Source organism: Eimeria tenella, genomic scaffold (assembly GCF_000499545.2).
Source record: "Eimeria tenella Houghton genomic scaffold, Eth_scaff115, whole genome shotgun sequence".
Lineage (NCBI taxonomy): Eukaryota > Apicomplexa > Conoidasida > Eucoccidiorida > Eimeriidae > Eimeria > Eimeria tenella.
The window spans coordinates 40,190-61,119 of record NW_013541479.1 but is presented as its reverse complement, the minus strand read 5'-3'; the positions used below and the strand labels follow the sequence as shown (position 1 = coordinate 61,119).

Here is a 20,930-nt window from a genome sequence, read left to right as displayed (position 1 = left end):
GCTGCTGCTGCTGCTGCTGCTGCTGTGGGGCGGGGAGGGGGGGGTGCAGCGGGGGCGTGGGGCGGAAGCCGCGGCAGACGAGGAAAGCCTCGCTGCTGCTGCTGCGGGAAGCAGCAGGTTTGCTGCAGCAAACTTCAGCAAAGAGGGCCCCCAGCTGCATGCAAAGAAGGGGCCCCAGTTCGGCCCTGAAGACTTTGGCCACGAGGGCCCCCCCGGGGCGCAGCAGCGCTGCTGCTGTTGCTGCTGCTGCCAGCAGCAGCTGCTGCTGCATGCACTCGTCCAGCTCCCGCATCCCCGTCACGTCGGGGGCCCCGTCGCACACCACCAAGTCTGCTGCTTGCTGCTCGCAAGCAGCAGCAGCTGCTGCTGCGTGCGAGCCGCAAGCAGCAGCAGCTGCTGCTGCTGCAGTGCTTTGCTGCTGGAAGCAGCGAAGCACTGCAGCACGAGTTGCTGCATGCGTTATGTCCCCCTTTATGCAAACCACTCCTTCCAGCGGACTCATTTCCTGCAGGTCCACAGCCACTATCAGCGGGGGCTCCGGGCGAACCAGCTGCTGCTGCTGCTGCTGCTGCTGCTGCTGCTGCTGCTGCTGCAGCTTGTTGTACTCCTGCACTTTGAGTTGGTAGTTTCGCCACAGCCTGCGGCGCAGCACTTGGCTCCAGCTGCCAGGCGCTGCGCACAAGTCCACAGCCCTGTGGGGGTAGTCCCACACAGAAGCAGCGGGCCCCCAGAAACGCCCCTGCTGCTGCTGCTGCTGCTGCTGCTGCTGCTGCTGCTGCTGCTGCTGCTGCTGCTGCTGCTGCTGCTCGTCTTCGGAGGAAGAGGCCTCGGAGCCGCTGGAGAAGCAGCAGTTTGGCGGAGACAAGAAGTGCAACTCGTCATCCAGCTGCAGCAGCTTGTAAGCAGAGCGAGCCCTAAAGCCTTCTTCTTTGGCCCGCCTGTAGTAAATGTCCCGCCGGTCGCGGGATATCCGGCCCATCCTCTGCTGCTGCTGCTGCTGCTGCTGCTGCTGCTGCTGGGGTGGCGGCGAGGGCGGGGGAGGAGCCGGCGCTGGAGCGGCGCTGCTGCTGCAGCAGCAGCAGCAGCAGCGGCAGGAAGTGGCAGATTTTTGACGGAAGAGAGCCCTAAAGTCGGGAACAATGGAGGAAAAGATGTTCTGAGACAGAAGGAGGAAAGCAAAGTGCTTTTGAGAAGATTTCCCGCAAAAAATGACTCGGAAATCAGAAAAGAGAAGGAAAATTCAAGAGCAGCAAACAAGGGCGGTTGGAGGTGATGAAAACGGAAAAAATGGAGGGTTTGAAGGCGAAAAAAAGGGGAATAAAGAATTAAAAATGTAAAGATTTAAATAATAAAAGGTTTTTAATGGAAAAGGAATAAATAAAAGACTTTTAGGAGCAAAAAGAAGGGAAAAAGACTTTTTCTGAACTCCGTTTCCCCGCAGCCGACGGAAGCCACGCGAAGAAGGGGCCCGGAAAATGAGACAAAAAATGAAATAAAATAAATAAATAAATAAAATTAACTAATGAATAAATAAAATAAAACAAATAAATCCTTTTAAACACAAAAAAGTGAAAAAATTCCTCAAAAACCTGCAAATCTGAACGCCAGCCAGAACCCGCCAGGAAGCTGTAGTGGGCTGCTGGCAACGCCCAAGACAAAAGCTTTGATTTATTCTAGAATTTAATTTTATCTATTTATTTATTTTATTTATTTTATTTATTTAAATTAAATTTAAATTGTTTTCTCCTTTTTGTCCTTTAAAATGAAACCCTTTGCTCCCTCTTCAGCTACTCGACTTGCATGCGCGAGCAACGCGGCTCCTGCCACATATAAACACACCCTAAACCCTAAACCCTAAACCCTAAACCCCAAACCCTAAACCCTAAACCCTAAACCCTAAGCCCTTAACCCTAAAGCCTGAACCCTAAACCGTAAACACTGTACAGTAAACACTAAACACTAAAAGCTATACCATAAACCTGGGACAAGAAGATACAGAAAGCCCCCAACACAACGCCCTCAAGCTAAAACCCTAAACCCTGAACCCTAAACCCTAAAGCCTAAACCCCAAACCCAAAACCCTAAACTCCAAACCCTAATCTCAGACCCCTTGGCCCTAGATCCGTGGAACAAATTCAGCCAAACTAACTTTGGAATCTAAAAACTGTAATGTGAGCTGTACACAAACCCTAATTAAGGGTTTTACTTTAAAACCCTCAACTAGGGTTTATATGCAGCGCACATTTCACAATGCAAGTATCATAAACCTCTTTTATTTTGCTTTGAAGACCCCCAGGAAGCAGCAAAAGGGTCCCCTGTTGCTGCTGCTGCTGCTGCTGCTGCTGCTATTGCTGCTTCTGGTGCGGCTGTTGCGTGCTGAAGCCCACTGTGGGTTTCGGAGACCCTAAACCCTAAACCCTAAACCCTAAAGCTTTTGAACCCTCTGCAGACTTTAGGATAAAAAGGTAAAAAGAGGATTAAGAGAAATAATGGCAAACTAAAACTAAAAAGAATTAAAAGCAAAAGCCTTTCAAAAGCTATTGCTGGTGCTGTTGCTGCAGCGGCAGTCGCTGCTGCTGCTACTGCTGCTGCGGCTGCTGCTGCTGCGTAGCCAACAAGTGCAATCCCTATATAGCCACTATTGGCCTCCTGTGCTTGTCGAAGCTCCTTGTGCTGCTGCGGCTGCAGCAGCAGCAGCGGCTACAGCGGCTGCAGCAGCAGCAGCTGCCGCTGCCGAAGTGCTGCTAGCTGCAGTAGATACAGCACTAGAAGCAGCAGCAGCTGCTGCTGCAGCAGCAGCTGCAGCGGCGGGTGTCGCCCGCGTCTCCGCCGCAGCAGCACCAGCCGTAGCCACAGCATCAGCTGCCTCCGCTGCAGCAGCAGCAGCAGCTGCTGCTGCCGCTGCAGCTGCGGCCGACGGTGGGCAGCAAACAAGGATTTTTGCGTGCATGCATGCATGCATGCATGCACGCATGCATGCAAGCATGCATGCAAAAAGCACATTTTGCAGTTGAAAGAAAGGCATGTTAATCCTAAAGGATTTTATTTTGACCAGAAACTTCGCGCAGCAGTTTGCTGCTGCTGCGCGGCGTTTGCTGCTGCTGGCCAAGGAGTTTCAGAAAGAAGAAAAAGATTTTTTTTGGATAGGTTAAATTAATTTGAAATTTTGAAAAGAGAAAAATATTTAATTTTAATTAAATATTATAAAAGACTCAATGAAAGATAATGTTTTTATTTGAAATGAACTTTTCACCGAAAATTTCGCTGCTTTGCAGACGGCGGTTTTCAGGTGTACAGACACCTGGTTTGTAGTGAAAGATAAAACAGATTTTAAAAGACCAAAAGAATCAAAAAGAACTCAAAATGCCTAAATATAAATTAGAAGAAGTTAAAAAGTATTAAAAGCACCAAAGAATCTTAAAAGCAAATAAATCATGTGCACAATCCAAAAACTAGACACGGGGGCCCCCAAGGCGGGCCGCTAAGGGGCCCCTGGGGGCCCCCAGAGGGGCCTCTGGGGGCCCCTGGGGGGTACTGGAGGGGCCCGTGGGGGGCCTCGAGGGGCCTCAGGGGGCCCCTAGCGAGGAGGAAGTCTTGGAATAATAGATGAAGTTTGTTTGGGAATAAAGAATGATAAAAAGTGGTGGAAATGAGAAAAGAATAAATGCTGTGCGCAGCAGCAGCTGTCTGTACACCTGAAGAGCTGCGCGCCGCCGTGCAAGACGGCAGTTGAGGCGCAGGATCACCGGCGGGGACTTTTGTTTGAATTTTGCGTTTTAATTGAATTATTTCGAATTAAAAACCAAAACAGACAAAATAGCAGTTCTTTTATTCTTATTTTCTGGCTTTCGCCGCGGCTTTCCCGCCGAATGCAGACGTGACGGCGGCCCGGTCCACAGGGAGGTGCTAGGGCTCTCGGGAGTTTCTTTCTGCGGAAAAAAGAGGAAAAGGACCATTTAAATGCAATTCCATTTGCAAATTATATTTTAAAACTCTGAAAAACTTGTCTTTGTCTTTTTCGGGGGGAAAAACGAAGATGGAGCCGCGGGAATCTGCGGTGTACAGACACCTCTGACGCCAGCCGTCGATTCAAGTTCAGATTTTCAACATTTTGGCCTTCTCACTTCATTTTTTTTGCTTTAAATGGACAAGTTTTCTTCTTTTTTTTGCGGGGAGGCGGGCGTGAGTGGTTTATTCGAATTAAATTTGCATTTCCCCCATTTTCCCTTTCCAGCTTTGATCAGAGTGGCCGCGGCTCGTTGGGCGCGGCGCCGCGCGGTGTACGTACACCGCGTGTCTGCTGCTGCTTCGCAGGAACTGGGAGTTGCCGATGGACTTCCCACTTTTTGTTCTTTTGAATTGTAATTCTAATTCCCTTTCTTCCAAGTCCCCTTACCCTCCTTTGCTGCTGCCAGCAGCCTTTCCCTCACCCTAGCTTTCAACCCCTGTCCTCCACACATCTGCTTCCCTGCTGCTGCTGCTGCTGCTGTTGCTGCTGCTGCATTTCTGCCGCTGCTGCTGCTGCTGCTGCTGCTGGGGCGTACGTACACCAGAGGGTGGGTGGCGCTGCAGGTTTTGTTTTGTTGTTTTTTGTTTGAGCGTTTTTTAAAAGTTTTTAAAATGGGACTTTCGGGTCGGCGCTGCTGCTGGTCTTTTTCTTTTTTTTTGAAGAAGTTGTTGTTGGTTTTTATTTCTCTCGGCCACTTTGTGAGTTTTGTTGGTTTTTATTTCCTTTTATTCCATTTCATTTCATTTTATTTCATTTTATTTTTTGTGTTTCTGTTTAATTTATTTTAATTCATTTTATTCCTTTTGCTTGTTTTTAATTTCTCTTTAATTCATTTTAATTCATTATTTTCTTTTAAATTCATTTTAGTTCATTTAATTCTTTTTGTTTGTTTTTATTTCCTTTTTAATTCATTTTATTCCTCTTGGTTGTTTTATTTTATTCTTAATTCATTTCAATTATTTTAACTTCTTTTGTATATTTCTATTCCCCTTTTAATCCATTTTATTCCGTTTTTATTTGTATTTCCTTTTTAATCCATTTTATTCCTTTTGTTTGTTTTTATTCTTTTAAATTCATTTTATTTTTATTTCATTTTATTAATTTGCTGCTCATTTATCTCTTCTTTTGCTGCTCCTTCGCACTTAGTCCTTTTGCATTTGCTGCTTCTTTTTAATTCAGCTGTCTTTCTTTTATTCCCATTTGTCTCTTTCTTTTGACGCCTTTTGCTGCCGCTGCTGCTGCTGCTGCTCAGCTGCTGCTGCTGCTGCTGCTGCTCCTCTCCACGACCGTTTCTTTGCCTCCTGTTTTTCTTTGGTCTTTGGCTCTTCATTCTGTCTTATGGGTGAGTCAAATAAGTGAATAAATAAATAAATAAATAAATATTAATTAATTAATTAATTAATTAATGTAATTTCTAGATAAGGCTTTTTTATCGTTTCTTCCCATCCCGCGGGCTAGTTCAGGTGTACGTACACTCCAAAGATGCCGCTTGCTGCTGCTGCAACTGCGAAACTTCAACTCTTCACTTCTATATTTTTCTTTTTTAGAATTTACTTGAATTTATTTTTCACTTTTTGACGAGAAGATGCAGAAGCTGTTCGCTGGGGTGTATAGGGACCTCCTGGGGTGTACGTACAGCTGCGCTGAGGTGTATAGGGACCTTTTGGGGTGTATTTAGAGCTGTTTTCAGGTGTATAGGGACCTCTTGAAGTGTATGTAGAGCTACTTAGGGTGTATATGGACCTTCTAGAGTACAAAAAGAACTATCTTCGGGTGTATAGGGACTTCTTTTCGGGTGTATAGGGACCTTCTAGAGTGTATTTAGAGCTATTTTCGGGTGTATAGGGACCTTCTAGAGTGTATTTAGAGCTGTTTTCGGGTGTATAGGGAGCTTCTAGAGTGTATTTGGAGCTATAATCGGGTGTATAGGGGGCTTGTGGGGTCTATTTGCGGGTGTATAGGGAGCTTGTGGAAGATTTTCGGGTGTATAGGGAGCTTGTGGGGTGTAATTGGAGCAGTTTCGGGTGTATAGGGAGCTCGTGAGGTGTATGTTGAGGTTTGCGCTGCAGGCAGTGTCTTTGTGTTTGCTGCAAATGGAGTTTTCTCGGTTTTTACCCCCCAGTGGGTGGAGTGTTTGTGGTTTTAGCATTGCGGGGGGTTTGGAGGGTTTGTCGCGGCTAGGGTTTTGTTTTATTTCCAAACTTGGATTCCAAAAAGGAGAAAAGTGTTTTTCTTTTTGCGACTTTCTTCTCCGCAAACAAAATCCCCCAAAAGCCCCGCATGCAGCTGCGGCGCTTTGGCTCTACCTGGCCACCGCCGTGCTCCAGGTGGCCATTTCGAGCAGTTAATTAAACTAATTAATGATTAAATTAATTAAATTAATTAATTAATTAATTAATTAAATTAATTAAATTCATTTAATTAACTAAATTAATTAATTACTGCAATTTATTTAATTGGTTTGGTTGATTGAAGCGGTTAATTGGATTCTTTCAATCCAGTGGAATCCACGCTGGGTGTTTTTCATCTTGCGTTTTAATTTCTTCTTAATTAATTTATTTCAAATTCGAAAGTTTAAAAATTAAAAAATAAAAAGAAACAAAGAACCAAAAGCTTTCAAAAATGATTTTCATTCTTTGACGCTTTCTGCAGACCCTGCTGGCCGTTGTGGTGTACGTACACCCCAACGACCTGCCCCTCGAACTCCTCCCTTTTGCTGCCAGACTTTTAACTCACGGATCCGCCACTCTTCCTTTCTACACTTCTCCGCAGCCCCGTGAGGGTTTAGGGTTTAGGGTTTAGGGTTTAGGGTTTAGGGTTTGGGGTTCGGGGCTGGGGTTAGGCGTTGCGGTTTGGGGCTGGGGCCAGGGCTTAGGGGTAGGGTTTAGAGTTTGAATTTAGCGTCTAGGATTTAGGGCGAGGGTTTAGAGTTGAGGGCTTGGGGTTTAGGGTTTGGGCTTGAGGGTTTAAGGTTTAGGGTTTAGGGTTTAGAGTGAGGAGGAAAAGGCCAAGTGCCTGCTGGCTCTGCATTTGTTTGGGGCCTTGAGCGCGCGCGCTCTCAAACCCTAAACCCTAAACCCTAAACTCTAGTCCCTGCATCTAAGCAACGTTTGGTGTTTCTGTAAAGAACAGCACTCCAGGGTTTAGGGTTTTCGATGAACCTAGCTGGGCCCTATTTTTGAAATTGGTTTCTTTTCATTTCTGCATACATGCATGCATGCATGCATGCATTCATGCATTGCATGCATGCGTTGCATGCGTTGCATACGTTTCAGGTATACGGGGGGCCCCCCAAGCCCCAAAAAAGCCCCAAGAAAATGCATGCGCTCTTTCCTCAAAAGCAGCAAACGAGCAGCAGGGCCTCCTTGTTACAGGGGGCCCCTCTGCTGCTGCTGGGGGCTCCCTTGCTGCTGCTGGGGACCCCGCTGCTGCTGCAGCTGGGGGCCCCTCTACTGTTGCTGCAGCTGCTGCAGGGGGCCCCCTTTGTGCTGCAGAGGGGCCCCTGGAAGTCTCGATTTTAAGTGTAGTTTTGACAGAAATGGATTCTCCTTCATTAGTTTTTGCTCAATACAAAATTGAAGTTCGGTGGGCCCGCGAACTCACCTGGGTCGCCAGAAGGAGGTAAACGCTTCACCCAAAAAGCCCCAAAATCCGTGAATGCATGCATGCATGCATGCATGCATGCGCGTGCATGCATGCGTTTGGGTCTTGTTAGCGACTTCAAGCCTTAAATGCATGCGTGTTGGGGCGTTTAATGCATGCACACGCCCCGAAACGCATCCATGCACTCAAGGCTTGTACGCATGCATGCATGCATGCATGCATGCATGCATGCATGCATGCGTGGGGTGTACGTACACCTGGGGGCATGCCCGGAAGCGGCGTTTTGGGTATTTTTGGGATTTTGTTTGCTTTTAGGTTCAGCGAGTTCTCAGAATTAAATAAACATCTTCAAAATACTTTTAAAGTTTCTCTTTTTCCCGAATTTGCTGCTGTGCTACCTCGCCTGCCGCCGCGCGGGCGTTTCTGTGACGTAGGCAAATGAATAAATAAATAAATTTAAAATGAAAAAGAAATAAATCCAAAAGGGTTTTAAAAAGTTTTTAATAATTTAATTCAATTAGGATATACTTAAAACTCAATAATGAAATTAAAACCAACAAAGAAAAAAAACGCGAAAAAAACTTTCCAAAAATCAAAATAATTCACTTGCTCCTTTTTACCATTTCTTCCCGTTTTGTTTGGGCTCTTATTTAATTACCTACTTTCCTATTATTATTATTATTATTATTATTGTTATTTTCCATACTAATAATACTAGCAATAATAATAATAATAATAATAATAATAATAATAATAATAATAATAATAGTAATAATAATAATATCTATTATTATAATAATAATAGTAATAATAATAATATCTATTATTATTAATATAATTATTATCATTATTATTATTATTATCATTATTTGTTTTAATTATTATCACTATTATTATTATCAAGGAATTATTTATTTTGTTTTTATTTCCTGCAGCAGCAGCTCTCTCTGCAGTTTTTGGAGAGGAGAAGAAGAGGCCTGGAGTCTTATTTGCAGGTCGGGCCTAAACCCCAAACCCTAAACCCCAAACCCTAAACCCTAAACCCCAAACCCTAAACCCCAAACCCTAAAGCCTAAACCGTAAATCCTAAACCCCAAACCCTAAAGCCTAAACCCCAAACCCTAAACCCTAAACGCCAAACCCTAAACCCCAAACCCTAAACTCTAGACCCCAAACCCTAGACCCTAAACCCGAAACCCTAAACCCTAAACCCCAAACCCTAAACCCCAAACCCTAAACCCTAAACCCCAAACTTTAAACCCTAAACCCCAAACCCTAAGCCCCAAACCCTAAACCCTAGACCCCAAACTCTAGACTCTAAACCCGAAACCCTAAACCCTAAACCCCAAACCGTAAACAGTAAACCCTAAATCCTAAACCCTAAGGATAATTCCTTTTATTTGTCAGGCTTTGGCGGGAGAAAAGGCTTTTTGGATTTTCGAGTTTTTGGAGTTTTTGGAAACCCCGAAAGAGCTGCAGCCCCAGCTGTACAGACAGCAGCAGCAGCGGCTCGCCTGCATGCAGAGCAGCAGCAGGCGCAGCAACTCCTTCGATGTGGGGCTTTTTCGGGTCTTTTTTAATTAAATTTAATTTAAAATTAATTGTTTTAAATAATTAAACATATTTAAATCAAAAAGCTGCAAATTAGCGCTCCAAAGACCCCTAACCGCCGCATGCAAGCAGCACAGAAAACCAACTGCAGCAGCAGCAGCTGCTGCTGCTGCTGCTGCAGCGCCGCTGCATGCAGCAATCTGCATTTCGAACTTTTGCTGCTGTTTTTTCTTAACTTTAAATTTAATTTAATTTAATTTCTTTTTATTTCTTCTTTTTATATTCGCAATTTGCAGGACGCAATAGAGGGGCAGTGGCCGCCTTGCTTTGCCCTACGCAGCGACGCCTCCGATGGTGGGATCTGCTGCTGCTGCTGCTGCTGCTGCTGCTGCTGCTGTTGCTCTTTGTGCTTCTGCTTCCGCTTGTGTTGCTGATGCTGCCGTTGCCCGCGCTGTCGCAGCTGCGGGAAGTGCTGGCGGTAGCCGTGTGATATTGCTGCAGCTGGTGGCGCTGCTGCAGCAGCAGCTGCTGCAGCTGCTGCTGCAGCAGCTGCAGCAGAGGCTGCTGCAGCAGTGTGGCATTGTTTTGTGCAGGAGCAACAGAAAGCAGCAGCAGCTGCTTCATATCCCACATTTGGCGTTTGAGAATTTGCAAAGACACAAAACACCCTTTTGTTGTTTTGGATATCCGCACTCTCACGAAAGAGGGACTTTTCTTCGCCTCCACCAGATACAGGTAGGGTTTAGGGTTTAGGGTGTGGGGTTTAGGGTTTAGGGTTTAGGGTTTGGGGTTTAGGGTTTAGGGTTTGGGGTTTAGGGTTTAGGGTTTGGGGTTTGGGGTTTAGGGTTTAGGGTTTAGGGTTTAGGGTTTGGCGTTTAGGGTTTAGGGTTTGGGGTTTGCGACAAAGGCCCTATCTTTTGCCGCCACCAGAAACAGCTAGGGTTCAAGGTTTAGGGTTTAGGGTTTAGGGTTTGGAGTTTAGGCAAGACCTGTTCCTTGTCTGCACCAGATACAGCTAGGGTTTAGGGTTTAGGGTTTAGGGTTTAGAGGGTCTGCCTTTGCATGCATGAAAAATGCAAAGGTAAAATTAAAAATAAAATAAACTCTTCAAATAAAAAACATTTTAAATAAACAAACAAATAAAAACAAATAATGAAAACAAACTCTTCAAATAAAGAAGATCTTGAATAAATAAATTAAATAAAATAAATAAACAAACACTTTAATTAAATAAATAAAACAAAACAAATAATGAAAAAAGACTTTATTTTGTTTTCAGTTCTTTTTTCATTTTGCGGAAAAGTTTGCGAAAAGAAACAAAAGAAAAAATTCCATTTTTGCCATTTGGAATTTTAAAAAAAAAAAATTATTTTTTTTTTCAAATTCGAAAACTCCATTTGGCTCTTTGGCTTAGACAGGAAAGTTTATTTATTTAATCATTTATTTTATTAATTCAATTAATTAATTTATTTATATATTTATTTAGTCATTGATTCATTCATTTGTGTATTTGTTTTGCTTATTTATTTATTTACCCATTTATTCATTTGTTTATTTTTATTTTTTTTATTTATTTATTTACCTATGTATTTACTAATTGTTTGTTCTATTTCTTTTAAAATTCTAAAGAAAAGTCTATTATTTATTTTTTATTTTTCTTTTTTCTCAAATTAATATTCTTCTATTCCACTTTATTCTTTTCCTTATTTAATTTTTGCTTTAATTGCATCAATGAACTGCTTATTCTTATTTATTTATTTTATTAATTTTATTATTTATTTATTCATTTATTTGATTATATTTATTTTAATGTATTTATTTTCATTTATTCGTTTACTTATTTATTTGAAGTCATTTTGTTTAGGTTTTATTAGATAATCAAAGAATAAATAAATAAGCAATTAAATTAATTAATTATTTATTTATTTAGTTTATTTATTTAAATTTATTTTTTATTTTTTATTTTTAGGTTTCTTCGAGCAGCGCCTGTCGACGGAGCAGCTCTTTTCTTTCTTTCCTTGGAATCCTCGAGGGGCCTCAAAGTAATAAATAAAATAAATAAATAAATAAATAAGTAAATAAATAAATATAAATAAATAAATAAATACATATATACAAATAAATAAATAAATAGATGAATAGAATTAAATAAAATATAATTTGTTTCCTGATGCATTGATGTCTTGCAAAGAAGTTAAATTAAAATTCCATTTTTATTTTTTCTTTTTCAATTATTTTCCAGTTTTTGAAAATTAGCATTTATTATTTATTTGTCCATTTATGCTATTCATTTATTTATTTATTATTATTTGTTATATATTTATTTATTAATCTATCCATCTATTATCTTATTCATTTATTTATTCATTTATTTAATGAAATTTTAAATTTTATTTTCCTTATTTCCTTTCTTTGTTACTTTTTTCCATTTCTTCATTAATTATTTTAACTAATTTAATTTAATTCAATTTAATTTAATTCAATTTAATTTAATTATAATTTAATTTAACTTTTAATTCAATTTAAATTTTAATTTAAGTTAATTTAATTTCTCTTTTGTGTTTTGTTTGCAGGGGCGGAAGCCAGCGCCTCCCTTCCCTCTTTTACGGTTTGTCATAAATAAATGAATAAATAAATAAATAATAAATAAATAATAAATAAATAAATAAATAAAAATAAATTAGTAATAATAAGCAGCAAATAAATGATAAGTAAATTGAGGATAAATAAATTTAATAATCAATCCCTTAATCGTAAATGGATAAATAATTACTTACTTTTTTATTTTCCGTCTTTTGTTGTTGCCTTTATATTTTTTAATTGTTATTTCTGTTCTTTATTTTATTTTGTATCTTTTAATTTAATTTCTATATTTGTTTTGGCATTATTTTTTATTTATTTTTATTTTTATTTGTTTTTGTTTTCAAGGTTTCTATATCTTCTTTCATAAAACGAGAAAACGAAACTTGGATTAAAATCTTCATTTCCAAAAAAGAAGAACAAAAAGAAACGCATGCAGAAATAGAAGTAACAGAAAAACAAATACAGGTAGTCCACAGGGTTTAGGGTTTAGGGTTTAGGGTTTAGGGTTTGGGGTTTCGGGTTTAGGGTTTGGGGTTTTAGGAATAGGGTTAAGAGTGTAGGGTTTGGCGCTTCAATTCTAGGGTTTACAGTCTAGGGTTTCGGGTTTCGAGTAGAGGGTTTAGCGTCTAGGGTTTAGGGTTTAGAGCCTAGGGTTTGGGATTAGGGTTTAGGGTTTAGGGTTTAGGGTTTGCGTTGCATGCATGTACTTGAAGCCCTCATTCCCACGACGAATTCGAACTAACTGAACAACTTCAAACTAATTACAATTCATTAATTTATTAATTTTATTAATTAATTAATTTATTTATTTATTTTTTATTTATTTATTATTTATTTTATTTTCAGGATTTGCATGCAGCTCTTTGCCGCCACTTCAACTTCAAAGAAATTAAATTGGTTCCCAAAATGCCCAAAAAGGGTCTGGGGCTTTTGCGTGCAAGTTCGTAAAAGTGGAAAATAAAAAATATTTTTAATTCTTTTAATCTTTTTATTCTTTGAATTTAATTCTTTTTAATTTAATTCTTTTTAATTTAATTCTTTATTTAGTTCTTTTTAATCCTTTTAATTCTTTTTAATTTAATTCTTTTTAATTTAATTCTTTTTAATTTAATTCCTTTTATTTAATTCTTTATGTAATTCTTTCAATCTTTTTATTCTTTTTAATTTAATTCTATTTAATTTACTTCTTTTTAATTTAATTCCTTATTTAATTCTTTTTAATCCCTTTAATTCTTAATTTGCTTCTTTTTAATTTAATTCCTTTATTTAATTCTTTTTATCTTTTTAATTCTTTTTAGCTTGATTCTTTTTAATTTGGTTCTTTTTAATTCTTGTCAATTTAATTCCTTTTAATCTAATTCTTTTAATCTTTTCAATTCTTTTTAACTTAACCTTTTAATTTGATTCTTTTTTATTTAATTCTTTTTTTATTCTTTTAATCTTCTTAATTCTTTTTAATTTGATTCTTTTTATTCAATTCTTTTTGAATTGATTCTTTTAATCTTTTTTTAATGTGATTCTTTTTAATCTTTTTTAATTTGTCTCCTTCTAATTTAATTCCTTCTTGATTTAATTATTTTCAATTTAAATCTTTTTATTTTAACTATTTTTAATTCTTTTTGTTTTAGTTTTTTTCTAAATTGATTCTTTTTAGTTTAATTCCTCTCAACTCTTTCTTTAATTTAATTCTTTCTTAATTTAGTTCTTTTTGTTCGAATAATTCTCTTTGTCTTTAATTTTGTTTTTAATTCTTTCTGTTTTTAATTCTTTTTGTTTTTAATTCTTCAGTTTAATTCTTTTAATTTGAAGGAAAGGGTTTATTTAGGAGGGTTTATGAGACACGAGGGTTTAGAAAAGGGTTTTGAATTAAAGGGTTTTGAATCAAAAGGGTTTTAACAATTAAAAGGGTTTTAAACCAAAAAACAATTCTTCATTGTCTTTTCATCTTCTTTGTTGTTAATTAGTTAACAATCAATTAACCGATCATTCATTTATTATTTACTTATTATTTATTTATTTGCTTATTATTTATTTATTTATTTATTATTTTTTTTGGGTTTCAGGTGAAGAGACACTGCAGACGAACTACGAATGGTACTTGCGCGAAGTTCTGCAAAATTATCCAGTAAGAATAAATCAAATATATAATAAACAACTAAATAAATTAATTAATTAGTTAATTAATATAAATGAATAAATATAAATGAATAAATAAACATAAATGAATAAATGGATTAATTGGAGGGGATTGGATGGAGAAAGAATATTATTCATATCAAGAGTGATTTTGGTGGCGGACTATTAGAAGAAAATAAATAGGAATTAAATTAAATTAAACCTAATTTAATTCAATTAACTTGGATTCAGTTTAATTAGATCCTTTTATTAAATAAATAATTTAATATGATAAATATTTTTATTTATTTTAATTTGATTATTTTAAATTAAATGAAGTCTGTTTTGCTCTTTGCTGCAGACGTTTCAGTGCCAAGAGCTCGACGAGTTCCTCCAAATCTCCTAAACCCTAAACCCTAAACCCTAAACCCTCAACAGACCCTTAACAAGGGACTGCTAAGAGTGGGCGCTGCACTCGCGGCCTGCGGCGCCCCCTAAGCCCCAAACCCCAATTAGGGTTTAGGGTTTAGGGTTTACGGTTTGGATCGTTTGCAAAACCAAAAGTTAGTATTTTCTTTTCTGTCGAAATAAACCCCGAGTAGGCGCTGCTGTTTGCATGCAAATGAGGAAAAAACAAAACTAGAAAATAAATTTAAAAAGGAAAAAGAAGAATGAAAAGAATCTGAAAAGCCAATACATATATATATATATTTGTTTCTTTGCAAAAAGAAGAAATAAATATAAATAAAAAAAAGAAAAACTGAAAAAAGAAAAGCGAAAGAGCAGAGGGCGTTTTCTGCGGTGTACGTACACGCGAACTTGCATGCAGAACGAAAGTGAATTCCCGTCTTTTCTTTTGGCGTTTGGACTGGAGAAGAGTTTTAATGGATTAAATTGAATAATTTTAATGAAACAAATCGGAATTATTTGAAGAAATTGAATGAGAATTGTTTTCTAAATCAGAAAAGAAAAAGCTGCACGCGTTCGCTGCATGCGCGGTTTTGGGGCTTTTTGGTTTTGCAAATTGCTGCAACGAAGTGGCTTCGAAGTCTCGTTTAAGGCTCTTTTTGAAGCTCCTTTTCCCTCTTCTTTTTTATTTCTTTTTATTTCTTTTTACTTCTTTTATTTCTTTTTATTTTCTTTTTTTTTATTTCCATTTTATTTACTTCATTTTCCACTTCGCTTTCCTCTTTTTCCCCCGCGCTCGCCGCCGCATTTCAGCGGCTTTCCCTTATCCCTAAGTCAATTCAAGTTCTTTTTAATTTATTTCTTTTCAATTTATTTCTTTTAATCCATTTCCGTTTAATCAATTAATTAATTAATTAGTCAATTAATTTAATTAATTACTTAATTAAATTAATTATTTTATTTTGTTTTTAATTTCAAAACTCAAATCGTTTTTCGCTTCGCCAGCACTTCGGGGCCCCAAATGGAAAACTCCGAAGGCCCTTCTCGCCTGAACACCCAAAAACAAAAAATGCAAAAATAAAAAACAAATATGTCCAATTAAGTTAATTAATTCGATTTAAATTAATTTAATTTAATTTAATTAATTTAACTTAATTAATTTCATTTTGTTTCATTTAATTTGATTTAATTTGATCTAATTTGACTCGTAAGTGATCAAATACGGCTAACGGTGAGTGCGCCGTACTACTTGAAGTGCAGCAGCCACAGCAGCAACAGCAGCAGCAGCAACACCAAAAGCAGCAGCAGCAACAGAGAAACAGCAGCAACAGCAGCAGCAAAAACGGAAATAGCAGCAGCAGCAGCAATAACAGCAGCAACAACAGCAGCAGCAGCAGCAGCAGCAACAGCAGCAGCAACAGCAAGGACATAAGCAGCAGCAGCAGCAGCAGCAGCAACAGCAAGGACATCAGCAGCAGCAGCAGCAGCAGCAACAGGAGCAACTCACATGACGCGGGCACGATTGGTGGCTTCTAAAAGGGAAAAGAGAAAAGCAGCAGCAGCAAAAAGAAAGAAGAACAAAAAATCCAAAAATGAAAATAATTCCACTGAGACAAATGGCGCAGAAGAAAAAGAAAAGCGGAACCTGCAACACAAATAAATAGATGAAAAATAAATAATAAACAAATACACAACAAATAAATAAATAAATCAATACATGAATAAACTAACTAAATAAATAAACAATACATACATGAACAAGTGAGTGACAACTGAATAAATAAACAATTAAAGTAAATATTAAATCAAATAAATTAGGGAGGTAGGCAAATCCACAAAATAAAAAACGGGGAAAGTAAATAAAATTCGAATAATTAAATTAACTGAATTAATCAGAATAAAAAAAAGATAAAATTAAATTAAATTAAATTAAATTAAATTAGATTGAAATGAAACACAAATTCATGGGAATATAAATTAGATGAAAATGAGCAAAATGAGAAATGGGGGGAACAGCAAAGAGCCACTGCAGCAGCAGCACTGCTGCTGCTGCTGCTGCCGCTGCTGATGCTGCAGCAGTCTGGGAGCAGCTGCTGCAGCAACTGTGCTGCTGCAGCAGCGGCACAGTTGCTGCTGCTGCTGCGGCATTTTGCTGCTTCAAATTAGGGAAAAAAATGCAACTAAAATGAACAAATTGAGGGCCCGAATAAACGTAAAAAGGTAAACAAAGAAAAGTCAATGAAGGAGCCACAAAAGCAAAAAAACCTTGGAATTAAAAAAAGAAAAAATGCATTTTTGGCTAAAACGAACCACTTCATGGCTTCTATTTGCTGCAGTCTTCCGAAAAGACTAAAAGCTTCTTCTTTTTCTTTCTTGTTTCCAAAAAAAAGAAGAAAAAAAGGTCTAAAAACTGTTAAAAACGGCCCCACGGGGGGGCTGCATGCGCATGCATGCGCTCGCAACCCCACAAACGCATGCGCATGCAGCCCCACAAATGCATGCGCATGCAGCCCCAAATCTTTTTTCTCGTTTTGCCGAATTCCAAAAGTTTTTTTTCCTCCACTTTTGCCTTCTTTGGACAGCTGCTCCTTCAGGTGTACGTACACTTCGGGACACAGCGCTGCAGCAGCAAAGAATTCGAAAGAAATTAAGAAGGGCTTTTACTATTTACTTTTTCAATTTATTTTATTTAGTTATTTATTTACTTATTTATTTATTTATTTATTTTTTTTATTTGTCCAGGAAATGCGTGGATATAGGGTTGGGGTGTATGTACTCGCGGATGAGGAAAAATAAGAAAATGAATTACTGGAAATAAAATTAATAGATAAATAAAAATAAAAATAAAAAAAAATAAATAAGAATAAAAGTAAATAAATAAAAATAAATAAATTGGAATTAATGAATAAAAGAATTCACCCTCTTCAAGCAGAGAAGTCTTGTGGCAGCAACCAGCAGCAGCAGCAGCAGGATCTGCTGCTGCTGCTGCTGCTGCATGCACTTGCGTGCATGCATTTGCTGCTGCTGCTGCTGCTGCTGCAGTATCTAAATTTGTTTTTTCTTCTTGAACCAATTCGTTTAAAAAGGGAGGAGGAGCAGGCGGCGCCACTTCTGCAAAAAAATATCAAACCCTGGGGTTTAGGGTTTAGGGTTTGGTGTTTAGGGTTTGGGATTTAGGGTTTAGGGTTTGGGGTTTAGGTTTTGGGGTTTACGTACACCTAACTGCAGCGCCTGCTGCGACCCTTTAGGGTTTAATTTGAAGCGCTAGGGTTTGAGGCTACGGAGGCCCTCAATTAGGGTTTAGGGTTTAGGGTTTGGGGTTTACCTGCTGCTGTGCTAAACAGCAAAGTCAGCAACAGCAGCAGCAGCAGCAGCACCGGCAGCAGCAAAACTTCTGCTGCTCGCACTGACGTCGTTCTGTTGGCCAGAGAGACCTAAATAATAAATAAATAAATAAATAATAAAAAATAATAAATAAATTAATAATAATAAATAAATAAATAAAAAATAAATAAAAAAGAAGTAAACAATTAACAAATAATAAATAATAAATAGATAGACAATAAGGCCAAATAAGGGGAAAGCAATTAATGAATAAAAGCAGCAGCACATAAATGATAAATAATGAAAATATAATAAATAGTAAAATAATAAATAAATAAATAATAACAATAAATAAATAAATAGTAAATAAATAAATAAATAAATAAATAAATACATAAATACATAAAAGTGAATAAGTAAATAATGACGCACGCATTGAGTGGCCCTCATTAATCTGCTGCTGTCGTTCTTTTGCTGCTGCTGCTGCTGCTGCTGCGGCTGCTGCTGCAGCAACTGCGAGAGCTCATTACTCTGCCGCAGCAGCGAGACCTAAAACCAGCAAAAATAAATAATAAAATTAATTAATTAATTAATTAATAATAGAGTAAATAAATAAATAAATAAATAAATGCCTTTTATTTGTTTGTTCATTCTTCTTAAATAACAAGCGAAATTAAATAATTCATAAAATAAATGAGATTAAAATATGGAAGCAGCAAACACCACTTCGAATAAATAAATAAACATAAATAAATAAACATATATAAGCAAAAAAATAGATAACCAATTAATTAATTAGTTAATTAATTAATTAATTAATTAATTAATACCTGTACTAAGTCTTTTGCTGCTGAGATGCGCAGCAGCAAAGCAGCAGCAGCAAGAGAGATTCTGATGAACTTCAGCATACTTGGACTTATAATCCTGCAGCAAAATAAATAAATAAATAAATAAATAAATAAATAAATAAATAAATAAATAAATAATGGTAAGTAAGCAGTAGCAGCAGCAGCAGCAGAGCTAGGCAGCAGCAGCAATGCACTGCAGCAGCAAAGATAGACTGCAGCAGCAAAGCAGCGCGCTGCTGCAGCAGCAAAGCTACCTAAGTGGCAGCAGCAGCAGCAGCAGCAGCAGCAGAGCTCTGCTGCAGCAGCAAACGTACTCCGAAGCAAAAGAGAAGACAGGCGGCAGCAGCAGCAGCAGCGCAGCAAACCAGAAAGCAGCAGCAGCAGCAGCAGCAGGAAGCGAAGGGGCCGCAGCACCCAAAGCTGCCCAAAGGGCTTTATTGACATATTTCTAAACACAAAAAGAAACACAATTTAATAAATAATAAATAAATAAATAAATAAATAAGTAAATGATTAACTAATTAATTGTTTTGTCTTCAAAAGCAGAAGCAAACGCCGCTGCCTGAGGTGTCTGTACACCTCAGCAATAACCCCTTCAGGCCCATCAACCTGCAGCTTTTAATTTTATAATTCATTTTAAATCATTTCAAATCTATTTATTTATCTATTATTTATTTATTTGTTTACTTATTTATCTATTTATTTAATTGTTTGTACCGAAGGTTCCTCAATTGCTGCCTTTAGCCCCTCCACCTCGCCTACTGCTGCTGCTGCTGCTGCTGCCAGCAGCAGCAGCCAGCAGCAGCAGCAGCAAGCAACAACAAGGCTGAGGCCGCTGCTGCTAACGCCCCTGCAGCAGCAACAGAAGCAGCAGCAGCAGCAGCAGCAGCAAAAAATCAGAAGCAAATCGAGTAGTTTTGGTCCTTTCTTATTCAGTACTTGCTCACTTATTATGTATTATTGCTATTTATTGTCTTTTTATTTATTTATTTTAATTTATATTTATTTACCTATTTATTTACATTTATTTTTATTTACTTATTTATATTTATTTCAATATATTTTTATTATTTAATTCTCACTTGAAGTTGTGGGGCACCAACTCGAAGGCCCATTGCTGCACAACCTTGTGGAGAGCTGAAAAATAAATAAAAAAATAAATAAATAAATTAATTAATTAATTAATTAAATTGATCAAGTAATAATTATCTAATTAATTATTTAATTGAATAAAGCAGGAAATCTAAACAGATGCTAGGCGGTAGGAAAAGAAACGAACAGATGTGACGATCAGCAAAGCTCCAACCCCTAAACCCTAAACCCTAAACCCTAAACCCTAAACCCTAAACCCCGCACTGAGCGCATTTCGCTGCAACTTTCTCCACCTTTCCCAATCCCCGCAAGCGCATTAATTAAATTAAATTAAAGTAATTTAATTTAATTTAATTTAATTATTATTTATTTATTTATTTATTTATTTATTTATTTTAATTTACTTTCCGAAAAAGTATTAAGGCCTAAAAGGCGATGCAGCGGAAACTCCGGAAGACACAGAGCCGCCGCCAGCGCGGCCGAAGTGCCAATTATTCTGAAATAAATAAACAAACAAACAAACAAATAAATAAATAAATAAATAAATAAACAATCAAATAATGGTGAAGGTAAAAAGCGGAAAAAGAAATTTGTTCAAGTGCCACAAAAGGCCGTAATTTCTTTTTTGGATTTTTTGCTGATTTGGTTAAAAAATTAAATAATCGAATTAGTTAAATAATTAAATAGCTTAATTAATTAATTAATTAATTAATTAATTAATCAATTGTTTATCATAATTAATTAATTAATTAATTACTATTTTAATTTATTTTTTATTTATTTTTCTTACAAGGGAAGTTGCCGCCTAAAAGCCTCAAAGCGGTAAACCAAATTCGTCCGCAGCAGCCGCAGCTGCAAAAACCTAATTTAATAAATAAATAAATTAAATAATAAATAAATAAATAAACAAATAAATAAATAAATAATAATTAAATAATTGTTAATAAATGAAAAAAGGTAAATAATTGGGGGAAAAGGGGATTAATTGGCCTTGGTAGCAACAGCAGCAGCAGCAGCAGCACCAGCAGCGCAGCAGCAGCAGCAGCAGCAGCAGCAAAGCAGCAGCAGCAAGAGCAGCAGCAGCTCACCAAAGGCGGAGGACGCAGGCCACGAGAACGCAAGCAGCAGGAAGAGGGTTTGGAGAAAAGAAAAAGAAAAGAAAAAAATAAAAAAGTAAATTTAAAAAAGAAATAAAAAGACATCCAACAACTTCCTGCAAAGCTGCTGTTCCTTCTGCAGCGCGAAACACTCGCTGCGCGCCAAACTGAACAAACACCAAATCAGGGTTTAGGGTTTAGGGTTTACGGTTTAGGGTTTAGAGTTTGGCAGCCATAGAAGGCACTCGGAGCTTTAAATGCACACACAGCACCCTAAACCCTAAACCCTAAACCCTAAAC

At 37.6% G+C, this 20,930-nt stretch overlaps 2 protein-coding genes across 2 annotated transcripts in view; both read right to left on the bottom strand.

The window, feature by feature from the left end:
• Positions 1-979, bottom strand: part of ETH_00002105 (ribosomal RNA methyltransferase, putative) — a gene marked incomplete at both ends in the record, with an annotated part of 1,082 nt that extends 103 nt beyond the window's left edge. The window contains one exon of the mRNA XM_013372971.1: positions 2-979. Within this exon, the coding sequence (XP_013228425.1) occupies positions 2-979 (978 nt within the window). The remainder of the gene's footprint in view (position 1) is intronic.
• Positions 980-15,250: 14,271 nt separating this feature from the next.
• Positions 15,251-20,930, bottom strand: part of ETH_00002100 (uncharacterized protein) — a gene marked incomplete at both ends in the record, with an annotated part of 6,962 nt that continues 1,282 nt past the window's right edge. Inside the window, 11 exons of the mRNA XM_013372970.1 lie at positions 15,251-15,317; positions 16,580-16,889; positions 17,189-17,380; positions 17,595-17,703; positions 18,026-18,142; positions 18,424-18,517; positions 18,807-18,889; positions 19,159-19,291; positions 19,524-19,578; positions 19,938-20,029; positions 20,324-20,385. Of these exons, the coding sequence (XP_013228424.1) occupies positions 15,251-15,317; positions 16,580-16,889; positions 17,189-17,380; positions 17,595-17,703; positions 18,026-18,142; positions 18,424-18,517; positions 18,807-18,889; positions 19,159-19,291; positions 19,524-19,578; positions 19,938-20,029; positions 20,324-20,385 (1,314 nt within the window). The remainder of the gene's footprint in view (positions 15,318-16,579; positions 16,890-17,188; positions 17,381-17,594; positions 17,704-18,025; positions 18,143-18,423; positions 18,518-18,806; positions 18,890-19,158; positions 19,292-19,523; positions 19,579-19,937; positions 20,030-20,323; positions 20,386-20,930) is intronic.